General features: G+C 40.8%; 1 protein-coding gene across 1 annotated transcript in view; it reads left to right on the top strand.

Moving 5' to 3' along the window:
• Positions 1-26,239, top strand: part of SH3RF1 (SH3 domain containing ring finger 1) — a 227,585-nt gene that overhangs the window by 150,035 nt on the left and 51,311 nt on the right. Inside the window, 2 exon segments of the mRNA XM_056802879.1 lie at positions 11,450-11,755; positions 25,557-25,667. Coding sequence (XP_056658857.1) covers positions 11,450-11,755; positions 25,557-25,667 — 417 coding nt within the window.

Here is a 26,239-nt window from a genome sequence, read left to right as displayed (position 1 = left end):
GTTAGAATTTTCCTTCTTTCTCCCTTCCAACACCAGCCTTCTCTCTCATGGACCATATCAGACTAGACCCTTCACTTCTCTGTGCTGGCCTTTTGGACTCTCTGTCCCACCCCCTCATCCCTGGAACTCTCTCCTTCCTCATCTTTGCCTCCTAGCTTCCCTGGCTTTGTTAAGCCTCTGCCCAAACCCAGCTTTCTGCAAGAAGCCTTTCCCTCTCCCTTCTGGTGACTATCTCCAGTTTATCCTGTATACATCTTGTGAGGACATCGGCATTTCCTCTGTGAGCTCCCTGAGAGTAGGCACTGTCTTTCATCTTTTTTTGCACCCTGACATATGCTAGGAATTTAAAAATCAGCTAATTCTAATGTTAAATAAATTATTTAGAAAAATTGTTTAAGGAATGCTTGTTAAATGGCTGCCTGGCTGATTCCTAGATCAACCTAAGGGGAAAAGGTTACTTCTTAGATCATACAGCTGGTCCTGATGGAAGCAGCCCTCCTCCCTTTTCTTTTGATCAGAGTCACCCAGATTAACGCATTTATTTCAACCTCCCCTGAAGGTCCAACCTGTATTCGACTTCCCAGTTAGTAAATGACTCCCCAGCACCAGTCCCCAAATCAACAAACTGCTTTCTTTTGTACTGCTCAGAGGCAAACCAGGCTCCCTGGGCCACTGTGTTTTTTCTTCCTGCTAAGTAAGTAGACACTAAAACCTCTATCATATGTTGTATGAGTTATCTTGGTTCTATGCTGGTGATTCTTCTGGAAAATCCTATTCCTGATCCCAACCCCTTTTTGTTTCTTTCTGAAATAGTAAGGGAAGAAGGAGGATAATTCCTAGTACTCTTTATCTTTCTTCCTTAGGATTTGATCAGCTAGACACATATTTATGTTAAGGGAGGATTTTTGTTGCTGGAGGCTTTATTCCTGTTGGAAGCTTTGCATATCTTTAGAATTTTATCAACAGATTAGTCATCCTTGTAATTTTAGGCAAATCTTTTCCTTAGCGGGCTGAAGCTACAGAAAATAAGTCAACCTGCTCTTTCTTTCACCTAGGAATAATGGTATAGTGTGGGTTGGGGGCAGCATCTGGAAACAGATCATTTATAATAAATAAAACACCCCATATCACAGATCTGGAGCTTCAGGGACCTCAGAGGAGATTCATTCCTAAACCCCTTATCTTATAGATAAGGACTTGGAAATTCAGAGAGGTTCCAGGATTTACTGGGGGTCAGTCACACATCTAATCAACACCCCAGGTAGGATTTGAGCTCCAGATCTTTGCCTTTGCCCCAAGGCTTTTATAAATTTGGGATCTGTAATCATTTTTCTCTATTTTGATATTCGTACTTCTGTATCATTGGTTTCCTTTGTAATCCTATGTTTTTTATGTACTTACAAATATTCAAATATGAAGGGGTCCACAGGCTTCCCCAGATTGCCAGAGGGGACAATGCATGACTAGAATTCCTGATTTACCCTACCTGGCCTCCCTTGCTTCTTACTCACCTATTGCTAATTTACAGAGTTTCCTTTTGTTCAATTGTTTATTAATTTATTTGTTTTAAAAGTCTCATGAATGACTTTTGTTTCTACCGCACAGTTCGTGGCTATTTCCAGATTATACCCCCACCCCCAACATTCCCCTTTTAACAAAGAAAAAGAGTTAACTAGATCAACTGACACCAGAACTACATCTGGCATCTTAGGCAGTGTCAGCCATCCGTATTCCCCTATGTCCTCAATGAAATTTCCCTTTATTTTAAATCGGATTATTTTAATTTCATTACAAGGAATTTGTATGACCAAGATTCAGTTAATGCTTATGGAGTGCCCTCCTGGGTAAATGATGTAGTATCCCTACTTTGGGCCATTTGCAGGTCCCAGAGAAGATGCAAAGCCTGTTCAATAAAGACTCGTGAAAATCTGGCTTCAGAGTAGAGCTTAAGGATTTAGTGGAGGGCTCCATTGTTTATTAGATCTGTCTTATAAAAGTGCAAGGTGAAGATTGGTGCTATGTGCATATAGTAGGTATTTTTTGTCTTTTCATAAACCTTCTAAGGGTTTGATTACATAGGGTCCAGATTTAGAGCTGGACGGGACCTTTGAGGCCATCCAAGACAACTCTCATTTTTTACACCCCAAGAAACAGGCACAGAGAAATTACAAGAATTTCCCAAAGTTACAAAATCAGGAAGGATGAGAGACTGGATCTGAACTCACATCTTCTTGTCTCTCAGTCCAGGGCTCTGCCCTCTATACCAGGATACCACTTTAGTGCCCCTAAAAAGGAAGGTAAAGGGTGCAAAAAGTGAGTTAGCTGTGCCTGAACCCCAAGGGAGAGCCAGTATGCCTAGCAGCTCCCCTTTGCCTCCAGAGCCCACAGCATCTCACACCAGCCCATGGCAGTTGCTCTCCAGCTTCATCTCCCCTCCTTCTCATGGGCTGGCCAAATTGGCTGACTCACTCTTCCCCAAACACACCATTTGCTTTTCATTGCCACATCTTGGCTCCTGCCATCCCCTCTATGGGAAACTCCCCCTTCCTCAAGTCCTGTCAGTCCTTTGAAGCCCGACTCAAATGCACCCTTTTCATTCCACAAATATTTACTGAGCTTCTAAGGAGAACTGTTACCTGCGGGAGGTTTTGGACCCCATTTGGAGAGCCTTCTTCCTGTGTAATCACTTCACTCTTTCTAATTGCTCTTCCCTAGAAGGAGAACTCTCTTGTATTATACATGGAGCCTGGGTGTTCTTTTGTCTTCTTGGCCATCCAAGAACAAAAAAAACACATTAACTAAATTGCATCTAGGAATAAGAGATTGCTGGAAATACACACTGCCCTTGCCAAGAGGCCAGACACCTTTTTTTTTTTTTTGCAGTGTCTTAGTTTTATCCAGGAGAGATCCAAAAGGAGTTGAATTTCAGAGCTGTAACTTTGCCAATGTTTCTAGAGGGCTGCTTCACCTGGGGACATCTGGGGCCCTTAATCTGTAGCAGAGAAATCCAATGTAAAAATTAAACTAGACCTGCTCAGAGCCTGAAAAACTAAAAAGCGCATTCATTTATAGAAATTCTGATCATGCAACTGTAAAAGACTTAGCTGCTCTCAACAATACAATAATCCAGGACAGTTCTGAGGGCTTTGTGACAAAGAATACTGTCCACACACAGAGAAAGAACTGTTGGAGTTGGAATACAGATCAAAGCACATGATTTTTCACTTTAACTTATTTGGGTTTTTATTTTGGGGTTTTGGTTTTATGTGAGTATTCTCTTACAAAAATGAACAACATGGAAATATGTTTTGCATGATAACTCATGTATAACCCAGATCAAATTGCTCACCCTCTCCAGGAAGGGGGAGGGAAGGAGACAACTTGGATCATATAACTTTAGAAAAGTTATTTGGAAAATTGTTATTACATGGAATTGGTAAAAATAAAATATCTTTCTAAAAAATAAAAAGAAATAAGTAAAATTCTGATCATATCCTTTATCCCATTGAAAACATTTAGTGGTTTCCCCCTTGCCTACCAAGTAAAATAAATTCCTGATCTTTGCATTCAAGGTTCTCAGCAGGGTAAACTAAAGTACAGTAAGGTGATGCAATGGATAAACCATTGGGCTTGGGGTCAGTTACACTTGCCTTCAGATATGGCTTCAAATGCTTATTAGCTATGACACCTTGGACAAGTCACTTAATCTCTTCCTACCTCCGTTTTCTCACCTGTAAAATAGGGTTAATAAAAACATCTACCTCATAGGGTTTGTCTTGAGGATCAAATGAGATAATAGTGTAAAGTGCTTAGTAAATGTTCATTTCCTTCACTTTCCCTTTCCAGCTTTATCTCATACAACTTCCCTTGAAATTTTCTATGGTTGAGCCAAACTAGATTACCTTCCAGGCCCCTTTCTTTTCTGGCTGTCTCGAATCTGCATGCCATTCCTTTTACCACTTTCCATATCCGGGAAGGATTCTTCTTCCTTTCCCCCATTCTTGTCTATTGAATTCCTTCCCTTCTTTCAAGGCCCACCTAGGGTGCTACCTTCTCTGGGAAGCCTTCCCTGGAAACTCTTCATTGAAAGTGATCTTGCTCTTCTCAGATTGCTGCCCTGCTCTTTTTCACATTCTGCCCTGAATCATACTTCCTGCAGAGTCCACAATGCAGCCACCTTAGTCTCCTCTGTTCCTAGTATAATGTCTTGCATGTCCTAGATAGTTAATAAATCTTGTATTCCATGTAACTCTATTCAATAAATAAATCTTCCTCCCTCCCTCCCTCCCTTTCTTTCTTTCTTTCTTTCTGTCTTTCTTTCTTTCTTTCTCTTTCTTTCTTTCTTTCTTTCTTTCTTTCTTTCTTTCTTTCTTTCTTTCTTTCTTTCTTTCTTTCTTTCTTTCTTTCTTTCTTTCTTTCTGTCTTTCTTTCTGTCTTTCTTTCTTTCTTTCTTTCTTTCTTTCTTTCTTTCTTTCTTTCTTTCTTTCTTTCTTTCTTTCTTTCTTTCTTTCTTTCTTTCTTTCTTTCTTTCTTTCTTTCTGTCTCTCTCTCTCCTTCCTTCCTTCCTTCCTTCCTTCCTTCCTTCCTTCCTTCCTTCCTTCCTTCCTTCCTTCCTTCCTTCCTTCCTTCCTTCCTTCCTTCCTTCCTTCCTTCCTTCCTTCCTTCCTTCCTTCCTTCCTTCCTTCCTTCCTTCCTTCCTTCCTTCTCTTTCTGTATTAAATTCTGTGTGTTGATTATAAAGCAGAAGAAAGGTAGAGGCTAGACAGTGGGGGTTAAGTGATTTGTCAAGGATCACACAACTAGGAAATATCTGAGTTCAAATTTGAACCCAGGACCTATCATCTCTAGGCCTGCCTCTCAATCCACTGAGTGAACCTAGCTGTCCCTACAACTTTTCTTTTTAAAAGAAATTTGATATGAAGCATTCTTGGTTCTGGAAATGCTTAATTTCAGCTTACAAAGAGCATACAAACATTATTATTCTTTTTGTACTTGGTATAAAGCACCCCAAAATAATCTGTTCCAATGGAAGCTGGCCTTCCTAACTGATTAATTCTAGGAGAGAGGAGCTCTTTTGTCTGTATTCAGACTCACAGGTGTGTTTATGCTCTTGATCACCCAGTATTATAAGCAGTGACTCATTCTGAGTCAAGTCTTTTGCAAAGGGCTTTTATGAAGGAGGGGTGTTGACATACAAAGCCCCATTCTGGGTGTAAAGTCCATTCTTGGAGTCCTTCAGCATCAGCCCAAGGATGCTTGGTTTTGGTTCTTTTTGTTCTTGGTTCATTTTCATGATTAAATTTAGCTCACCAGATGCACCCACATAGACATTTGGGGCTACTGAGCTACTTTGTAGGTGATGAGTGAGCTCACCGCTGGTTAGGTGGGAGCTTTAAAGGACCCGCTACTGTGCTCAAACATTAATAAATGGAGTTCATCCAATTTCCCTTTACCACTCATATCCTTGCTTTCGCTAAAGTTTAAGAGTTTCATTAATTTTTTGATCATCATTTTTCAGTTTGGGTCTGATTTATTCAACAGTGATTCTGTTGGCTTGTACCACGTTGTAGTGTTGAGCCCCCTAAAACAGGGCTCTTTGTCTTGGGAACCATGGATAGGTTTCAGGAGTCTTTGAATTAGGGTGGGAAAAAATGATGTCTTTATTTCAATATAATTAATTTCCTTTGTAATCCTTTGTATTTTAATTTGTGCATTTAAAAACATTTAGACAGGAAGTCCACAGGGTTCACCATATTGTCACAGGGGTCCACAACACAAAAAAGAGTATGAACCCTTCCCACACAGGAAGCAGTCTTCCCACTACCCTCTTCCAGGATGAGTCTAAAGCCGTCTGAAAGTTCAACAGAGCCACACAAATTTTTTTTAGACCCTTACCTTCCGTCTTAGAATCAATACTAGGTATTGGGCTAGGCAGTGGGGGTCAAGTGACTTGCCCAGGGTCACATAGCTAGGAAGTGTCTGAATCCAGATTTGAACCCAGGACCTCCCATCTCTGGGTCTGGCTCTCAATCCACTGAACTACCCAGCTGCCCCCCAGACCTTCACTATTAATAGTTAGTTGCACATAAAACCTATAAGATATATGATATATAGGATATATAATACCTAAAGCTATATCATATATCATTATAGTCATTGTCATTTTCACAAGAGTATCGATTTAGAGCTGGAAGTGATTTAGATTTTAGAAGTGATCAATTCCACCCCCTTTATGTGTAGAAGAAAAAATGGGGCCCCTAGAGAGAAGCGACTTGCTTGGGGTCCCAATATAGTAAATGGTAGAGATGGAGTTGAAAGGGAGGTCTTCTGAATCCGATGCTCTTTGCCCTGAGGTTATGGGGTTGATTCATGAATGATGATAACTTTTTCATAGAGAGATTATACACACATAGCTTTTGTCCTTGGTCTAGACTTGTGATTTCAACAGTGGAGGGAATTTCCAAAAGGAACGTATTCCAGGCTTAAAATGTTGGTTCTAAAACTGAAATTTAAGGGGGAAAGTTCCAGGCAAAAGTGGAAACTATATACAGCAGAGGATGCTAAAAAACTGGAACGCATTCAGGATGATCTGCATGATTTGAAGTGTTTGAAACCAAGTCATCTGAAGAATGGTGGAGGAGCCCTGAGGATATTTAGACTGAAGAAGAGAAGTCCGGGGAATATGAGCGCTGTCTTCAAATATTTAAAAGGCTGTCAGGTAGAAGAGCGGCTATTGCAGAATGTTGGCTCTATCTGGAAGACACCTTTGGAGATCCCCTAGTCCAATCCACTCATACAGATGAAGGAACTGAGCCCAGAGATGGAAACCGACGTCTGCAAAATCACCCAACCCTCTGTGGCAGAGCCAGGATGGAATCTACCCGGCTCCAGGCCCAGGATTTTCTATTCTACCGTGCTGTTTCAAAGGAGAAAACTAGGAAAAAGAGAAATCAGATTTTTTTTTTTGTGAGGAGGAAGGGGATTGGTACAAAAAATAACTTTCTCAGAATTAGGAGGTTCAACAATGAAATGAATGACTCCCCAAAGTAGTAAATTTTCCATCATTCGAAGTCCAGACTTTTTTCCCTTTCTTTGCATATCTCCAATTAAATCCTACCTCCCTGACCTATGACTACCTGATGACTACCTCCTCTTTCCTGATATCAGCGTCCTCCAACAGCAATTGCCTCAAAATACCTACTCCGTATCTCAGAATTCCTTAATATTTTGACCTGTTCTTTCCTTCTTACCAAGGTATCTTTATTCCTGGCTATGGATAATTTGGGCAGCTAAGTGGCACAGGAGAGAGAGCGCTGTACCTGGAGTCAGAAAGACCTGAGTTCAGATGTGGCCTCAGATACTTCCTAGCTATGTGACCCTGTTTTTCTGAGTTTCCTCATCTGTAAAATGAGCTGGAGAAGGAAATGCATACCACTCCAGGATTTCTGCCAAGAAAACCCCTCAATGGGTATCGCAAAGAGTTAGAAACAACTGAACAGCAGTAATGAAAAGGATAATTTCCTTGGCTGTGTCCTTAATTATTGAGAGTACAAAATTATTTGACATTTTAGTGACACCTTATGGTCTCTTCAATATAATGCTTTAAAATGCACAAAATAAAATATGTGGAAATACAAAGGAAACCAATTACATTGAGTTATGGTTATTAAAATGTTTAAACAAACAAACAACAAGTTTTTGGATCGACTCCAGGTGAAGAATCCTTGATCTGGTACCTTGCTGTTAATCATCTTTTCACAGTCATTCCTCTTCCTCATTTCTCTCACTATTCTGGCCCTTTCCTCCCTCTTACCAAACATCCTAAGCCTAAAAAATGATTTCTTTTGACCTTTGCACATCATCAGACTATCCTCTGTCTCTCATGTTTGACCACAAAGCCTGAAAAAACCCTATTCTCAGTGCCTCTCTACTCTGTCAACCACTCATTATAATCTGGTGTCTGTATGTACCACTGTTGAGTTTTTTTTTAAACCCTTACTTTCTAAGTATCGGCTCCAAGGCAGACTAGCGGTAAAAACTAGTGTTAAGTGGCTTGCCCTGGGTCGCAAAGCTAGGAAGTGTTTGAGGCCAGATTTGAACCCAAGTCCTCCCTATTCCAGACCTGGTACTTTATCCACTGAGTTATCTATACCATTATTAATGAAATTCATCTTTTATCCAGGACCATTTCACATCATCTCCAGGCCCTTTCCTCCATCCTCCTCTTCCTTGACCTCTCCAGAACATTTGGCACTATGAACAATCCCTTTTTTCTGGATAGAAAGCCAGCCTTGGAGATGGAGAAGTCCTGGATTCAAATGTGGCTTCAGATACTTCCTCGCTGAGTGACCCTGGGCAAGTCACTTGACCCCCATTGCCTAACCCTTCCCACTTTTCTGCCTTGGAACCGATACTCAGTGTTGATTCTAAGACAGAAGGTAAGGGTTTAAAAAAAAATCCAGTCCATCTTGACCTAAATGTTATACTAGTGTATCTGATCAAGCTCATTATTATTGGTTTTCCCTTTAAGCCTGATCCTCTTGACTCCAGTGATTCTGTCAGGGGTTGCCATCATTTCCTTGATCTCTCATGTTGGAATTTTGGAGGTATTTTGGCTGCCCCCTTCTTTTCTTAGGAGACCAAAGGAAGGGACCCTCTTGTGGTTGTTCAGTTGTTTCTGAGATGTGTCCAAATCTTCATGACCCGATTTGGGGCTGGCAAAGATGCTGGAGTGGCTCTCCATTTCCTTCTCCAGCTCCCTGATGAGGAGTGCACCCAACCACGGCAGCATTTGAACTACGACAGAAGACACTCTTCCAATGCATTCTCCTCTTCCTTATTCCCACTGCCTCGGTCCTTGTAGAAGTCCTCATCACTCTCCCAACCAGTCTCTAATTCTCTCCTCCTCCTAATCCCTCCTGCCACAATGTACACATTCCTTAGCCTGGCATTCGCTGCTTTCATCATCTGGGAGCATCCTTGCTTTCTTGCTTCATCTCTCTCCCCAGCACAGCAGCCAAAATGCTGATGAGTTGAATTGAATCCTGCCCTCCCCACCTTGGTCCCATGGACCTGCAAATGAAAGTAATTAAAGCTTTGGCAGATGCTGTTGCTTAGCCACTTTTCTTTAGGTTGGAGAGTTTGTTGGAACAGCTCAGGAAAGTCTTGCAGCCTGGAAAAAATGGAAATGCACTGCTCATCTGGGAGAAAGCGTGACCCTGCTAATGACAGACCAGCTGGGTCAGCTGCATTTCAATACCTGGGGAGATCCGGGAACAAATCATTAATCAATTTGCAATCACCTAGAGAAGAGCTATAATTAGCATGGCTTTGTGGAAAGACAATTGTGGCAGACTAAGTTCATTTCCTCATGGGATTGACTGATAGCCTTTTGATTCCATCCAACAAAATATCTTCATGGACCCACTGGGAAGACTGAGAGGAATCCTACCCTTTGGGGGTGGGTGGAGGAGATCCCTTGATTGCCCTCCTCAGAAACAGTTATTAATGAAGGCCTCCATGCCAGGATTTATCAGTTTTCATTTTGGAAAGAAGGTTCTTTTCATCTTACATGAAAATATGGTGTATTTGAGAATGCTTTTTGATTCTTCCCTCACCTTTAATTTCCTGGCATGCTAAATTTGTCTCTTTATAAGATTACGACAGCTCTACATTGGATTCTTTTCCTTGCTGCTTTATCTACCTGCTCAACATAATGATGATGTTTGAGGATTTTAGGAGATTTTCTCTCCTCTACCAGGCTAAAATAAAAAGCTGCTTTTGGTAATCCCATCCCAAACACTAATGTATGTAGAGAAGGAGACACGGACCCCTGACTCCTTGTGATCTTGGTTCTCTTATGGCTGTTTGCTCAAGGTTGCTCTCAAAGGCCCCCATCAGTGAGCCCTGAGATTTATGTTTGGTGCTGTGATATTTTAAAAATTGACAGACACTTACTAGTTGTGTGATCTTGGGTGAGTCACTTAACTTCTGGCTGCCTCCATTTCCTAATGTAGAAAATGGGCACAATAATAATAATAATAATAATAATAATAATAATACTTCCTAGGGTTGTTATAAGGATCGAGTGAGATAATATTTGTAAAGAGCTTTCTAAGCCTTAAAGAACCATGTACATGCTAATTACTGCTGTCGTCATCACTATTATTGTTATCCATGCCATTTTGCTTCTGGTTCTAGAATACATGGAAGGTAATTAAATATAAAAGGAAGACCCTTTTCAGTAAGGTCATCACTGTCCTTTTGCCCATTCTCCAAAATCCCAGAGTTGCCAGTTTAGTTCTCAGAAGGTATGGCATCATTTCTAGGACTTTGTTTTAAGCTTAAACATAGCTTCTATGTTTAAAAAAAAAAAACTGGAAAGGACCACTGATTGATTTTATTGTTTCCCCCCCAGAAAGAGTGGCAGTTTATATAGGCAATGAAACCTCAGGATCAATGGAAAATTATTTCAAAGAGAAGGTATTTGTAGGTGTTATATAGACCTGTGTGTATGAATTCCTTATGCTTTAAAATTTAAATGGAGATGAGAGGCAGCATGGTGAAGGCAGCAGGGTTCAGCAAAAAGAATTCTGTCTTTATAGTCAGAGGACTTGGGTTCAAATCTCACACTTCCTTTTTTTTGGGGGGGTTAGTCAACCCCAGTTTCCTCATTTGTAAAATGAAGGGGCTGGCCCGATGTCCTCACAGATCTCTTGCAGATTTAAATGTATGGTCAGATTATAGAATCTGACTTTCAGACTCAGAAAGATCTGGGCTGCTAAGTGGCACCATGGATAGCACCCTGAGACCTGTGTCAGGAAGAGTTGAGTTTAAATCCAGATGCAGACATTTTCTGTCTGTGTGACCTTGGGCAAGTCATTTCACCTCTAAATGCCTCTGTTTCCTCATATGTAAAACAGGGATAATAATATCACTTATTGCCTAGATTGTGAGAAACAAATTAGGCAATATTTGTAAAGCACTTAGTACAGTGCCTGGCACATAGTGTAGACACTATATAAATCCTAATTATTATTGATATATATCAATTATTATATAAATATATTACATAAATTTATAGCAATTAAATATAAATCAATTCTATATTATATATGTAATATAGTCTGTATGACCTTGGGCAAGTCCCTTAACGCTTTAAGTAACCCCCCCAGCCAACTTTCCAAGAGCACAAGTTACAGAATAGTCAGAATAGTTGCAAATGGTATTGGTAGAAGCAGCTCTCTACACTTCCTCCACCCCCAAATACAGGTTCACATTAAAAAAAATAATAACCACAAATAACACAACAGTTGCAAATGTTATTAGTAGAAGCAGCTCTCTATACCATTAAAAAAAGCAGGTCCACATTAAAAAAATAACCTGAATACCTTTCATCCTATCCGTAAGGTTTCTCTAAACTCGACTCTGTTTGTCGGTGGTTTTGCAGTTTAACTCGGCAGCGAAGCAGCTGATAGAGCTGGACAAGCCGTTGGGTCCAGGCAATGACTCTGGAGAAGGCCCCTCGGGGACCGCCCACAGCAGCGCCGCCGCCCCCAAGCACAGCGACACCAAGAAGAACACCAAGAAGAGGCACTCCTTCACCTCCCTCACCATGGCCAACAAGTCCTCCCAGGCCACTCAGAACCGCCACTCCATGGAGATCAGCCCTCCAGTCCTCATCAGCTCCAGTAACCCCACGGCGGCAGCCCGAATCAGCGAACTGACGGGACTGTCCTGCAGTGCCCCTTCTCAGGTAAGTGAGTGCATCCTCCAAGGGTGGAAGGAGGGGGGTGGGGGGTTCTGAGACCTCTGCCCTGAATTAAAGTCCTCTCTTTCCCGAAGAACTGACAGTCATCTGGAATCATGATTACCCTCTTTTCCTTCTTCTTTTTAATTAAAAACTCTTACCTTCTGTCTTAGAATCAATACTGTGTATCGGTTCCAAGGCAGACGATCCATAAGGGCTAGGCAAGGGAGATTAAGTGACTTGACTGGTCACACAGCTAGAAAGGGTCTGAGGTCAGATTTGAACTCAGGACCTCCCATCTCCAAGCCTGGCTCTTAATCCACTGAGGTGCGCCTCCCGCCACCCCCCACCCCCAGTAGCCCTCTTCTTTAAGCTGTTCCATTATTTACTTTTGATTCAAACTAAAATTTCATCCAATGAGGAAACCCCTGCCAATATAAATCAGCTTCTTCATGAGACATTATCATCTCAGACAAGGCCATGGATGGAACTTGGACAAGGTGTTCCTCGATCTGAGGCTGGCTCTCTCCACTGTGCCCTAGTCTCTTGTTGGCCCATTTTGCATATGGGAAAGGAGAGGTTAAAGGAAAACTAACCTGAGTGTCTGACTCAAGACCACCCAAGCGGTCCTTAGAAGAGAAAAGATCTTGCCAGCTACCCCAACCAGTTGGGCTGAATTTCTCCATAAGGATGGTTTGGAAAAGTTTGCCAAGTAAAACTCGACTTTTATCTAAACTTAGGATGCTGTGGTTGAAATGCTTTTTGTAAATCTTTCAATTGCCTGTATTTTCCATAAGCCTACCTTCCTCTTTTAGTCTTTTTGGTAAGTATTAGCAAGGAGGCAAAACACAATGAAGAAAGGGTTCTTTTAAAGGAGCCCTCAAAGAAGGCTTAAAAGACCCCACGCACCTCTCGGTTCACTAAGACTGTGATGATCCTCTAAGTGTCTTGTTCCTTTTGGTTGGCATGGTAACAGTGATACCTAAGGAGGGCAAAGCATCAGTCATGCCAGTATTGGGTACTACTTTCTATCTCAATTAAAATGTTCTTTCATTTATTTATTTTAAAAATCGTTATTTCCCATCTTAGAGGCAACACTAAGTTTTAGTCCCAAGTCAGAAGAGCAATAAGGACTAGGCATTTGCCCAGGGTCACATAGCTAAAAAGTGTCTGAGGTCATATTTGAAGCTAGGACCTCCCATCTCTAAGCCTGGCTCTCGAGCCACCTAGCTGCCCTTAATGATTTCTTTTCCAACAACCACTTTCATCTGCCTTATTGCTCTCTTGGTTCTGTGCCTTCTTTTGTGATGCAGACTTGGCTTGGCTTCTAAGTGGTCTTTTTTGAGTGGACCCCTGTCTGTGATCTCATTGATGGAGGAAACTCCCTCTACCAATGCCAATCAGTACTTGCTTGCACAAGGACACCTAGAAGTTAAGTTATTTTCTCAGATTTACCCAGGCAATATTTGTAAAAAAAAATCATTTTAACCCAGGTTTTCCTAACCCTGAGTTTGGGGCTCTGTTCATTACCCCACAACTGCCTCTTGATGGCTCTTTTAGTAAGGCTTTATTTTCAGTCTGTCAATTAAGCCACCATTCAATTGAGCTAACATTTGTAGAGTCCCTACTATGTGCAGAGGACTGTGTACCCACTTTGTTTTTATTCTATACCCACTTAAGCCAGTGGTCAGTAAAGGGGGCTAGGGAATTTACAGAGTAGGGTATTTTTTTTTTAAACCCTTACCTTCCATCTTGGAGTCAATGCTGTGTATTGGCTCCAAGGCAGTAAAGTCTAGGCAATGGGGGTCAAGTGACTTGCCCAGGGTCACACAGCTAGGAAGTGGCTGAGGCCAGATTTGAGGACCTCCCATCTCTAGGCCTGGTTCTCAATCCACTGAGCTACCCAGCTGCCCCCTAGAGTAGGGTTTCTTAACCTGAAGTTTCTACCTCTTGGATTTGTGAACACAGATGGAAAAAAAGTTGCATCTTCAATATAATTGGTTTCCCATATAATCCTACATATTTTAGGTTTTGCCCTTAAAAATAATAGTCTGAAAAGGCATCCATAGATACTACCAGACTACTGAAGGGATCCATGACACAAAAAAATAGGTTTAAAAAGCCCTGTTCTGCCTTGGAACTAATTCTTAGTATGAATTCTAAGACTGAAGGTAAGGGTTAAAAAATAAAAAAGAAAGAAGATACTTGAACAGAACCAAGCTGTAGATAGAGGAAGACTCCATTGATGCATTACAACTTCATAGGGAAGAAGAGTCTTTTCTTCCCTCCTAGTTCTATTGAAGGTGGCATTCCAGAACATGGAATTGCCTTAAAACAGTGGGCAAGAGTTTTTTGGCCACAAGAGGATAATTGAAGGTGAGCGGAAGGAGGTATGTTCATGGAGTATAAATTTAGCTTCTGTTGGCATTCCATCGATCTTGGAGATCAGATGGGAGCTTGTCTGACACAGCGGTGCCCTCCCTGGGAGCAGAGCCTGTCAAAGGACAGTTATTTTTGTTTCATTTCAAGTAGATCAGGAAAGAAGCTTGCCTCTGCCCTTTGGATTAAACAATTCACCCCTTCATCCAGTCCCCAGTCTCCCCTGTTTTCATCAGTGTGCTGCCTCAGGGATAAGATGCTTTTCTTGGATACCCAAGATGTTGAGTTTGCTCAGTTTCTCTTGCCTGGGGGTGCAGGGAACATTGCCAACTCTGTACAGAAAGAGACAACTATTTCAAGGTGTCCAATGGCTAGACTCAAGCCAGAAAGCTCCTCCATGGCGACTCCAGGTGCCATTTCCTTGGGTCTTACAATGCTGCCTAAATGAAGACTTAACTTTTCAGGCAAGGACACAGGAGATTTGGAATGCTAGAATAAGAAACAGGGCCATTGCAACATAGCCAGTGGCAAAACTGATGTATTGAGATAGATGCTGCTTGACCAGTGGACTCACTACCATCCTAAAATGCATTGTGATGTGAGGAGAGAGAAGTCTGAACATGGAGATAGAATACCTGAGTTACAAAAAAAAAGTCACTAAAAAAACCTCTGTGTCATGTCATTGGAATAACTAAGTTTGGAACCAGAGAACACAAGAGAAAATGTACTTCCCTTTCATCTTAAAAGAGGTTGGGGGGGAGGGCCACCATAAGAATCCTTTCCAACAAAGATTAAAATATTCACAAACAAATACAGGAGTGAAAGAACCAACAAGGAGACAGTGAAACAACTTTCAAGAAAAGAAAAACCAAAAAAGGTAGGCAAAGAACATCTGGGGCACAGGAGTGAGAGAACAGAGCCAACAAAAAACTGTAGCAAGGAGGGAAGAGCAAGCCTCGCTCCACCTCACCCCACATCTGTTGACTGAGGTTTGGGAACCTATGCCCAAGCCAACATCCAGATACTGAAATTCTGCCTGGACAAATAGTGGTACAAGTCAACCTACACTCCTTGAAATTTCAAACCTGTGGAGAAGTCTGGAGCCCCAGGGGATTCTAGTCTAGACTTGAGATTGAGATAAGGACTTAGTTCACACTTTGGGGTGGTTGATAGTACTAAGTATTAAGTACTAATCTTTTCACTGAAAGCTCAGAATGGAATTCCAAGACAGGACAATCAAGGGTGTGCCTGAATGGATCAGGTACAAAGCCCCTGACCTGATCAAGATCAGAGTGAGATCAAAAGCTTACACCAAAGCCTGAGGCAAGTCTTTAAGTTATCAGCATATCAAGGGTCAATGGAGCTACAATCAGGATCACACAGGACCTAGCAGCTTTTCTATTAAAGGACTTAAAGACATGGAGTATTATATTCAAGAAGGCAAAAGATTTGGGTTTACAACCCAGAGTCATCTATCTAGCAAAACTGAGTATATTCTTTCAGGGGAAAAATGGTCATTCAATTAGACAGAAAATTTCCAAGCATTATTGAAATCCAAACACAAGACACAAGAGAAGCCTGAAAAAGAATAATGAACTGGAGGAATTCCTTGTGAACTGGAACTACCTCCAGGAATTGATGCAGAGAGAAAAGAGCAGAACCAGGAGAACATTGTACACAGACACCGATACATTATGGCACAATTGAATGTAATGGATTTGTCTCCGAGTAGCAATGCACTGACCCAGGACAATGCAGAGAAACTTATGAGGAAGAACGCTATCCATATCCAGAGAAAGAACTGTGGGAACAGAAATGCAGAAGAAAAACTTATGATCAATCATGAAGTTCGATATGGATATGATTGGGGTTTTGATGTTAAAAGATCACTCCACCACAAATATGAATAACATGGAAGTAAGTTTTGAACAATGACACATGTATAACCCAGTGGAATTGCTTGTCAGCTCTGGGAGGAAGAGAGGGTAGAGGGGTGGGGAAAATCATGAAATATGTAACCATGGAAATTATTCTAAATTAAAAAAAAAGAGGTAGGGGACTCTCAGGGTAGATTTTATATATATATATATATATATATATATATATATATATACATACATATATGTGTATATATGTATATATTTCTATTTCTATATTATAAATTATATTAATAGAGCAATAACATAGAATATTAAAATTATGTTTATATAATCTATATTTATCTAGATATCTATTTTTTAGATATCTATTTTATATCTACCCCAGTCCATGGGTTGGTTAATATTGCTGAATGGGTTCCTGCCCTGTTCTTTCTTTTTTTATTCTTGGCTATGAGGGATGACTAGCTGGGTAGGGAAGTGGGGAAGGGGCGGGGGGGGGGGGGGGTTGGTTTAGAAATAAAAGCAATATAAAAATATAAAAACTAAATTAAAAATATATAAAGATTTGGGTTTGAATCCTGGCTTTGATACTTGTTAGCTGGTTGACTTTGGCCAAGTGACCCTCAGTCTCTTCACCTGTAAAGTGGAAGTGAAAAGAATTTTTTCTAATACACCACCAACCTTAGCGGATGTGCCATAAATCGTCTATTGCTATGTGCACGTGAGCTGCTGCTATACTTTATCCTGGGGTTTTAGGTGACATGCAGATCTGTATCCAACAGGCTCCCCTTTCAGGGACTGGATTTGCTGAAAGAGCCGTGGCGCTGAGTCCACCTGAGGCTACTGTCCTTTGGAGGTATCAGTATTCTGAAGAGAAACAACCTTCTCCTCCCAGGCAGCCACAGGCTTAAGCCCTTCTTCCTCCTACACCAGGAAACAGGCAGTGTGACCCAGGAGGAAAACCTAGGATTGAAACCCTTCTCCTGAGGTTATCTGACTCAAGGCAAGCCGCTCAACCTGTCTCAGTTTACTCCTCTATAACATGAGTGGGGTAGAATAGATGGTCTCTTGTAGCTCTAAATCTGTGATCTCTCTATAAAAAGGTATTTTTATAATTTTATATTTTATAAATTTTATAAACCCGTAGCGCATGATCTTATGTAGTTAATATAAAATTTATTCTTCTATTTTATTATAATTAAAACAATTTTATTCTAACATTTTGAGAAGATCTCCTTGTATATTAAGTGGTGCAGTAGGTAAAGCATGGGGCCTGGAAATCAGGAAGAACTGAGTTTAAATCTGACTCCAGAATCTTATTAGCTGTTTGTTCCTGGGCGAGTCATTCAACCTTGGTTAGCTTTCCCATCTGTAAAATGGGGATAATAGTAGTACTTATTTCCCAGGGTTGTTGTGAAGATCAAATGAGATAATAATTGTAAAGTGCCTGACAATCAGTCATTATTTATTATATGCCAGGCACTATTCTTAAGGCTTCAATAAGTACTCTATCAGTATTAGCTATTTACACTATTCATTTCCACAGTGTAGGGTTTTTCCCTCTAGGTCATGACTGATAGAATTCATCACACAATGGAGATATTTGTAGAGTCCCAGGATTTGAGCTTGAAGGGACCCTAGAGATCAACACCTATGACCATCCCCCTTCCCTTACAGATGGAGAAACTGAGTCCCAGAAGTTACTGCTACAGTCATCTAGTTAACAGAGGTCAGAATTTTGTCTGAAAGGCATCCCACATTCCATTCACCATTGAACCCTCAGTTGTTTTCTTTTAAAAATCCTCCCCTTATGTCCCCTCCCCCCCATAGCCTGGTGTTGAGTCCCATCTACCCTCCCTTCTTCTTTCCTATCTGCCCACTGTGGATCTTCTCCTCCCTTTCTCCTAGGCTGGCACCTCAAATACAAAAGTAATTCATTACCATGTTAAAGAAGATCACTACCATCTATGACCCTGGGAAGGCCCAGCATTGTTTTCCCTTAAAACACTGGAAATTTATCATGGCAACCTCTGCCCCTTTGGACCTAGGCAAGGATGAGAATTTCCCCTATCCTGGCTGGTTCAAAGGGACATCTGTGGTCCAAAGAGAGTAGAAATACAATAATGGCGGAGTGGTATTCATCCTCCTGTGTTTGCCACCACTTGTTTTTGTTTTATGAGAAGAGAAATGGAAATCCTAGTGATTAGAGAACAATTCATATAACTTTCCTTTGATGTGGAAGGAAAGCATGATGGTGGAGTATTTAATTTATTTATCATTTTTCCTCCCCAAAAGGCCTCCTCTTTTGTCTCACTCTGGCACTGCAGGGTTTATAGGGTTTTTCGAGGTCTGCATTATGGAGCATATACTCTGAAAGACCCTACTAAGCCAGTGGAGCAAATACTCTGAAAGACCCCACTAAGCCAATGGAGCAAATACTCTGAAGGACCCCACTAAGCCAATGGAGCAAATACTCTGAAGGACCCCACTAAGCCAATGGAGCAAATACTCTGAAAGACCCCACTAAGCCAATGGAGCAAATACTCTGAAGGACCCCACTAAGCCAATGGAGCAAATACTCTGAAAGACCCCACTAAGCCAATGGAGCAAATACTCTGAAGGACCCCACTAAGCCAATGGAGCAAATACTCTGAAGGACCCCACTAAGCCAATGGAGCAAATACTCTGAAAGACCCCACTAAGCCAATGGAGCAAATACTCTGAAGGACCCCACTAAGCCAATGGAGCAAATACTCTGAAAGACCCCACTAAGCCAATGGAGCAAATACTCTGAAAGACCCCACTAAGCCAATGGAGCAAATACTCTGAAAGACCCCACTAAGCCAATGGAGCAAATACTCTAAAAGACCCCACCAACCCAAAAGGCTTCAAGGGTTGGCCATCTAAAGAGAGAAGGTTAGAGTTAGGGTAACAAGGCTTTTGGCCATGGCATCCTATGTCCTGTGTTGTGTTCTGGATCAGTGGAGGGGAGTCTATATACCAATAAAATGACAAATCCTTGAAATACTAAAAGCATGATCTAGTAGGCATCACTCCTCGCTCTCTCTTCCTGCTTCCATGCAGGGTTTGAGGCAGCCATACTTGAGAAGCACAGCTATTTCTCAGTATCTTCTTCCATGACTACATGCAATCTTATTTGAAACCTCGAAGGCAGGCCATCCCATCTGTAAAATGAGGGTGAATTGGACCAGATAACCTCAATTCTCATTCCACATCACTCAGTCTGTGGCAGTGTAAAAATAAAAATTAAATCTCAAATAATAAAAATAATATATTTTAGGAGGTTTATTAAATGATCATTAGAAATCGAGGAATAAAAAGGATACAAAATAAAAACCACATGCCCATGGCTGGTCAGCCATTTTCAAAATCCCCACTCACCACCATCACCACTGGCTGCATGCCAAAGGAAGAGGCAGAGCCTCAATGCCCACTTTATCCTCTGTCTACAGTAAGTATGTAATGACAGGAAGTCAGTGGACTCTTGGGATATGTAGTTCTTTTTTAGGGTAACAGATTTTCAGTTATACAGTAGAAATGAGGATGTATTTAATGGAAATGTTCCTGTTCCCTCCAGAGACTTGGCATTGTAGTAATTAGAATCTTGAACCTTTGGACTATGTTTCCCATAATTCCTTTTCCCTTTCATGTACACACATCGTTAAGTTGTTTGTATTTAGTTTCGGTTCTCTCTCTCTCTCTCTCTCTCTCTCTCTCTCTCTCTCTCTCTCTCTCTCTCTCTCTCTCGCTCTGTCTCTCACTCTGTTTCTCTAGCCTTTTACTTTCCTTTTGCTTCAAGCTAAATATTAATAAATATTGTTAAATATAATACTTAGAGTATTGGATATTAATTTTTTTAAATTTATAGCATGCATGAGAGTAAATCAGGTGCTGTTTATCCCACTTGGGTCATCATTTAGCTCTTCTTTAGTCTCCTAAACAACAGTGATGAGGACAGTGACCCTGGCATTGACGTAGCATTTTTACGGTCTGCTAACTGCTCTCCACACACAATTTCCTTTGAGCCTCACAACCACCTTGTGAGGAAGGTACAGCACCTCTAAAGACCCCTATTTTATAGATGAAGAAACTGAGGCTTGGTAAGAAGGTCATGGCCATATGTCCTGTAAGGCTTGGACCTCATTTTTCCTTATCTCAAATCCAGCATTCCATCCATGCTGCCGTGCTATTTTTTTTTAAACCCTTACCTTCCATCTTAGATTCAATCCTGTGTTTTGGTTCCAAGGAAGAAGAGTGGTCAGGGCTAGGCAATGAGGTTTAAGTGACTTGCACACCTAGGAAGGGTTGGAAGCCATATTTGAAACTAGGACTTTCCATCTCTAGACCTGGATCTCCATCTACTGAGCTGCCATGCTATTTGAGAGGGCCGTTTTGAATGCAGATTAAGTGTCCCAGCTGGGCACATTTCTCTGCTCCTTTATTAGAGTGTCTTATTAATTGCTTCTGATGTTTATTTTAGATTTTTGAATGAATGATTCGTTTTCCTCTGGGTGCTTGGAGGCTGTTGTACTTGGCTACTATTCAGGGAAAGATGAGTTCCGAAAACAAAAATAAATCTATTTGTTTATAAGAAGCGTCATCCAGGTGACTCACTGAAACAGGTGTGCACAGGTGTTTGTGACTGATGAGCTATGTAGGAGGGGGTTGGATTAGGTGATCTCAAGGCACTTTCTGGGCCTATCATTTATGATTCTGTGATAAGCCTGTGATAATAGATAATCACAGCAACAAAATACAGCGACAAAAAAACTTTGGAGTCCAAAGACCTGTTTGGAATCCCAGATCTGCTCTTTACCCACTGTGGCCTTACCAGGAGGACAGAGCACCTTTCTAGAGCTACTTTACTGACTATAAAATGAAGAGGTTAGTATGGATCCCAGGATCCCTTCTAGGTCAGAATCCTTGAATGGCAGAGCACTCATGCTACTTTATCTTGGCCTCTGCCAGCCAGAGGAGTCATTAATATTAGGCTTATTGATGGGGCAGCTACATGGCTCAATCAGTGGATTGAGAGCCAGACCCAGAGATGTGAGGTCCTGGGTTCAAATTGGACCTCAGTCACTTCCTAGCTGTGTGATCCTGAGCCCTTACCACTCTTCTGTCTTGGAACTAATACACAGTATTGATTACAAGGTGGAAGGTAAGAGTTTAAAAAATAAAAGGAAAAAAAGAAAATGATGGACAAAAATGATAATTATAATAGATTAAATTTAAAAGGGTGTAATGGATCTAAATTTGGCCTCAGACACTTCCCAGCTATGTGGTCCTGGGCAAATCACTTACCCCCCATTGCCCAATCTTGGCCATTGATTCCAAGTTGGAATATAAGGGTTTAAAATATATATATATATATATATATATATATATATATATACATATATATATATATAAAGACACACACATATGTACATATATATATATATTACACTTATTGGGACTGAGGATATTTTCAATAGCCTCAGGTATCACAGAGAGATCTCCATCTTCTTGATTCACTACCTTTTTCCTGTTGTGTTGGGCTAATCTTGTCTAATCTGTTGCAACAAAAAAAGAAACAGACAGAATAGCAGCAGATCAACACCTTCCTTCCTAAGAATAACTATATTAATTGGGTTGTTGTGTTGGTTAGTTTTGCAGAATGGCTCCTAGATGCCCCCTTTTTAATTTGTTAGCAAAGGATTTCTCTCTGACGAGGGATATATTTGGAAATAAAAGTGATATGGAACAAAAAATGCCTAGTAAAAAATTTAATTTTCAGTCCACTTTCTCTGCTTCTTTACTTCTAATACCATCTTCTAGATGAGGTAATATTTGCAAAGCACTTAGCATAGTGCCTGGCAAAAAGCAAAGTACTTTTAATTAAATGCTTGTTTCCTTCCTTCCCAGCATCTGTCTCCCACTTCTCCAATAATTAGGTTTTGGATATAACAACTGTTAAGAGTTAAATGGGACCTGAGAGATCATCCAGGCCTCAGGTTCTTAACTGTTTTGAGCGTCATGGCTCCATTTGGGCAGTCAAGGGAGCCTAGAGTCCCTTTTGCAGTATAACATTTTTAAATTCATGAAATGAAATATAAAAGATCATAAAAGGAAACCAGTTATAGTGAAATAAAATTATCAGAATATTAGATTAAAAAACCACAAGTTCATGGACCCCAGATTAAGAACCCCTGATCTAGTCCAACATTATCATTTTACAGATGAATAATTGTAGGTTAAAGAGGCTAAGTGATTTGCTCAAGGTCACCCAAGTAATAAATGACAGAACCAATGCCAATATATTCCTGGTTGTTTATTAATAGGTCCTTAGGGGAGAGTCTAGGGTCCAGAGTGATGCACAGCTGTTTGGGCTCTGGGCCAGGGCCTGCAATTAACAGCATTCACTGCATTTTGGCCTTCCTGGTCAACACCTGTTCTCATTTATCCCTACAGCAAACATGGCTTCATTCAATACAAGGTGTCCTTAAAGTCTTAATGCTGTTGTAATGGGACACTTTATATGAAAGAAGGAGGAAAGGGAAGGAGACAAGGAAGGAAGGGAAGGAGAGAAGGGAAAGAAGGAATGAAAGAGGCAAGGAGGGAAAGGGGAGAAGGAAGGAAAGAGAGGGAGAGAAGGAAGAGTAGATGAATGAATGAGTAGAGACTTTGCTAGAGTGGAAAACCATTGAATTCTGTCTTTGAAAGGGAAGTAGTTCACAAAATGTGCTTTCTAGGAAAAATTAAGTGAATACAGCCCATGGGTCTGTGCATCTTTTTGTTGAGGACAGTGTACATGTACAAGAAATGTAGAAATAGTCAGAAATCTTAAATCCCCTTAGATACACTTTAGTAGAAAACACTTGATTTTAGCTGTTCTTTAAATAAATAGTGTCCCTAAGTTCACTTGTAGTGATGAAATTTTCTGCATTACTGGTCTACCCACATTTTACAGCCTTGAAAGTCTTAGTGAAGTTTTAAGCTTGAACAGTTTAACATTTCACAAAGACATTTGAGATACCCCGTATTGATGTGAGTGGCTCCTGATGCTGCTTGTGCTTTTGCTACTGTTACTACTATTATAGCAGAATTGGAAAGTAAAAGGAATAATTGTTGGTGTTGCCATAGAACAAACTTTTTGATTTAAATGGAATTCCTCTGACTTTTCCTTCTAGGTCTTGTTGGTAATATACAGAAATGCTGGTGATTCATGTGGATTTATTTTACATCCTATAATTTTGCTGAAGTTATTTTCAGTTAATTTCAATGGCTGACTCTTGAGGCTTCATTCTCTAGCTAGATCAGGGGTTCTTGACCATTTTTATTAAATGGACTCCATTTGAAAATCTGGTGAGGTCTATCGACCCCCCTTCTCAAAATTACGCTTTTGAATGTACAAAATAAAATACCATAGGATTACAAAAGAAACCAATTTATCTATCTATCTATCTATCTATCTATCTATCTATCTATCTATCTCTCTCTCTGTATCCATTTGTCTGTCTGTTTCTCTATCTTATTTCTCGTCCATCTTTATCTCTCTATCTCTATCCATCTATCTATCTTTCCATTTATCTTTTCATCTATCTATCTATCTATCCATTTGTCTGTCTGTTTCTCTCTCTCATCCATCTCTATTTATATCTCTATCCATCTGTCTATCTATCTTACCATCTATCTATCTATCTATCTATCATTTGTCTGTCTTTATCTTTCTATCCATCCGTCTGTCTGTCTGTCTATCTATCTATCTATCCATCTATCTCTATCATTTGTCTGTCTGTCTATCTCTATCAGTCTGTCTATCTATCTATCTATCTTTCTGTCTGTCTATCTATCTATCTGTCTATCTATCTATCTAACCTTTGCTTTCCACTTTAAAAACAATACTGGGTTTGATTCCAAGGCAGAAGAACAGTAAGGGCTGGGCAATTGGGATTAAGTGACTTGCCCAGAATCACACAACTACATAGTATATGAAGTCAAATTTGAACCCATGCCTCTCATCTTTAGGCCTGGCTCTTAATCCATTGAGCTATCTCACTGCTCCCCCCCCCCCCCCCCACACACACACAGTATTTTTAAAGACAAGTTTATGGACTCCAGATTAAGAACTCCTGAGATACAGACCATTATATCACCCTCAAAAAGCAATAGTGTTGTTTCTTCTTTTTGACTGTTTACTCTGAGTGTCTTTTACTTATCTTATTATCCTAACTAGGATTTCTAGCATTGCACTACATAGTAAGAGAGGAGGGAACAAGCATTTATTAAGTACTTACTAGGCACCAAGGACTGCGCTAAGTGCTTTACAAATATTATCTCATTTGATGATAATGGTGGCCATAATAGACATCTTCCTTTCTTGCCACTGACCCGCAGCCGGGGTCCGTGGAGGAGGCTAGGTCATTCCCGTGAATGCATGGAAACACTCCATCTCCCTTATCCTAGCCACAGAGGTAGCGTGGAGGACCTTTTCATTTAAAGGGAGGAAGAACAATCGCCTCCCCCAGCTTCGGGGCATCAGCCGGTGATCTGTAACTTGAGTGGAATTGATCAGGCGTCTAAGCACGGGTCCTCGCAGGGAATGGATGTCCTTACCAGTCTGTGCACACGCACGGCTCCTCTGCCGCTGACAGGGAGCCTTTGCAGACGGCTAATTTGGCTTGACATCGTCTCCTTAAGGTCTTGATAAGCAATCACCTTCTGGAGGCATATTGAGGCGCTGCATTTTAATCACAGGTGGAAGTGAGGAGTGGGAGGGAGGGAAATGATTGCCAGGAGGGAAATGCCTTGTGAATTAAACCCAGATTTGATATATGGAGAGCCTACTGAAGCCAAATCCTCAAAATTCAAAGGAAGCTTGTGTATAAATGATGGAGAATGGAGCTGTCCGCAAGGTTATGGTGTCTGAGATATCTATCCATGAAGGGCATCATCTGAAAAGACGAAAGGCATCAACGCACCAGGAACCGCATCTCCTGCCTTTTCCTGGTCAACATCAAGAGGAAAAAAAATACAGTCAGCCTTTAGAAATGCATTTTAGAAAGAACTGTTGGAGTCGTCTTTCACATCAGTGTATTTATGGTTTTATTTTGGGGTTTTGGTTATTTGGAGTTTGATCTTACAACAATGACCCATATGGAAGTATGTTTTCTATAATAATAAAAAAAATTTTAATGCCTATTAAACACTATAGATTTGTTTCTCTGGAGGCTATGCCAGGTTGGTCTGTTTGCTGTAGGAAATTCACAGGTCAGGGGCTTGTATAGAGAGCTAGAAGAGGTCTCAGAGGCCATCTAGCTTAATTTTTTCATTTTACAGAGGAAGAAACTGAGGTCTAGAGAGATACATAACATGATGGGTCAGTAGATGGCAGAGCTTGGATTTGAACTCAGCATCTCTGACAGTAAATTCAGAGCCTGTCCCACTGTTAATAGGCTGCTTTTTTTTCTTTTAAGAGACTTAAGTCATACATTGAATTCACACTTGCTTTTCTGTTTTTTGTTTTGTTTTTCTTTTGTTGACAGGTTCACATCAGTACCACTGGGCTAATTGTGACCCCACCTCCAAGCAGTCCCGTCACAACAGGGCCTTCGTTCACTTTCCCATCAGATGTGCCCTACCAAGCTGCCCTTGGAGTAAGTATCACTCCTCCCATCCTGGATGATTTGATCCTTAACTGTTTATTGAACCCAGCAGTTGGCATTCATTTGACTCTCTCAACCTCTAAGCAACCCTGGTTTATTACTGATGCTTGTTCCTTTGGGTGGAATCCCCACCAGCCATATCTTTCATCTACCATGTCAGTCACGTATGGTGTTATTTTTGCCAGTTTTGCAGATAAACTTGGAAATTCCCTGCCTTGGGTGTGCCAGTTTTTTTACTCTTCTTTTTAATACTAAACTAAGGTGATAAAATAATAATACTATATGATATAATATTTAATGATAGTACTAAACACAGGGTCTAGCCAAAGCAGACTCTTCCTCAAATGCATCCCATGCTTTGAAGGTCCCTCTTGCCCCTGTGGATGCTTCTGCCCAGCTGCACATACCCTGCTTCCCCTTCCAAGCCCAACGTATAGGCTGTCTCGTTCAGGTGTCCTTTTCTACTTTCTTCTGCTAGAATTCATTTTTTTCTTCTTTGAATAAACTTTATCCATCCATTCATCAAACGAATTTTTAAACATCTGTTAGAGTCAGCCAGTGGG

This window comes from Monodelphis domestica, chromosome 6, assembly GCF_027887165.1.
Source record: "Monodelphis domestica isolate mMonDom1 chromosome 6, mMonDom1.pri, whole genome shotgun sequence".
Taxonomy (NCBI): Eukaryota; Metazoa; Chordata; class Mammalia; order Didelphimorphia; family Didelphidae; genus Monodelphis; species Monodelphis domestica.
Note: the sequence above shows the minus strand (reverse complement) of the source record. Positions and strands in the feature narration are given on the sequence as shown.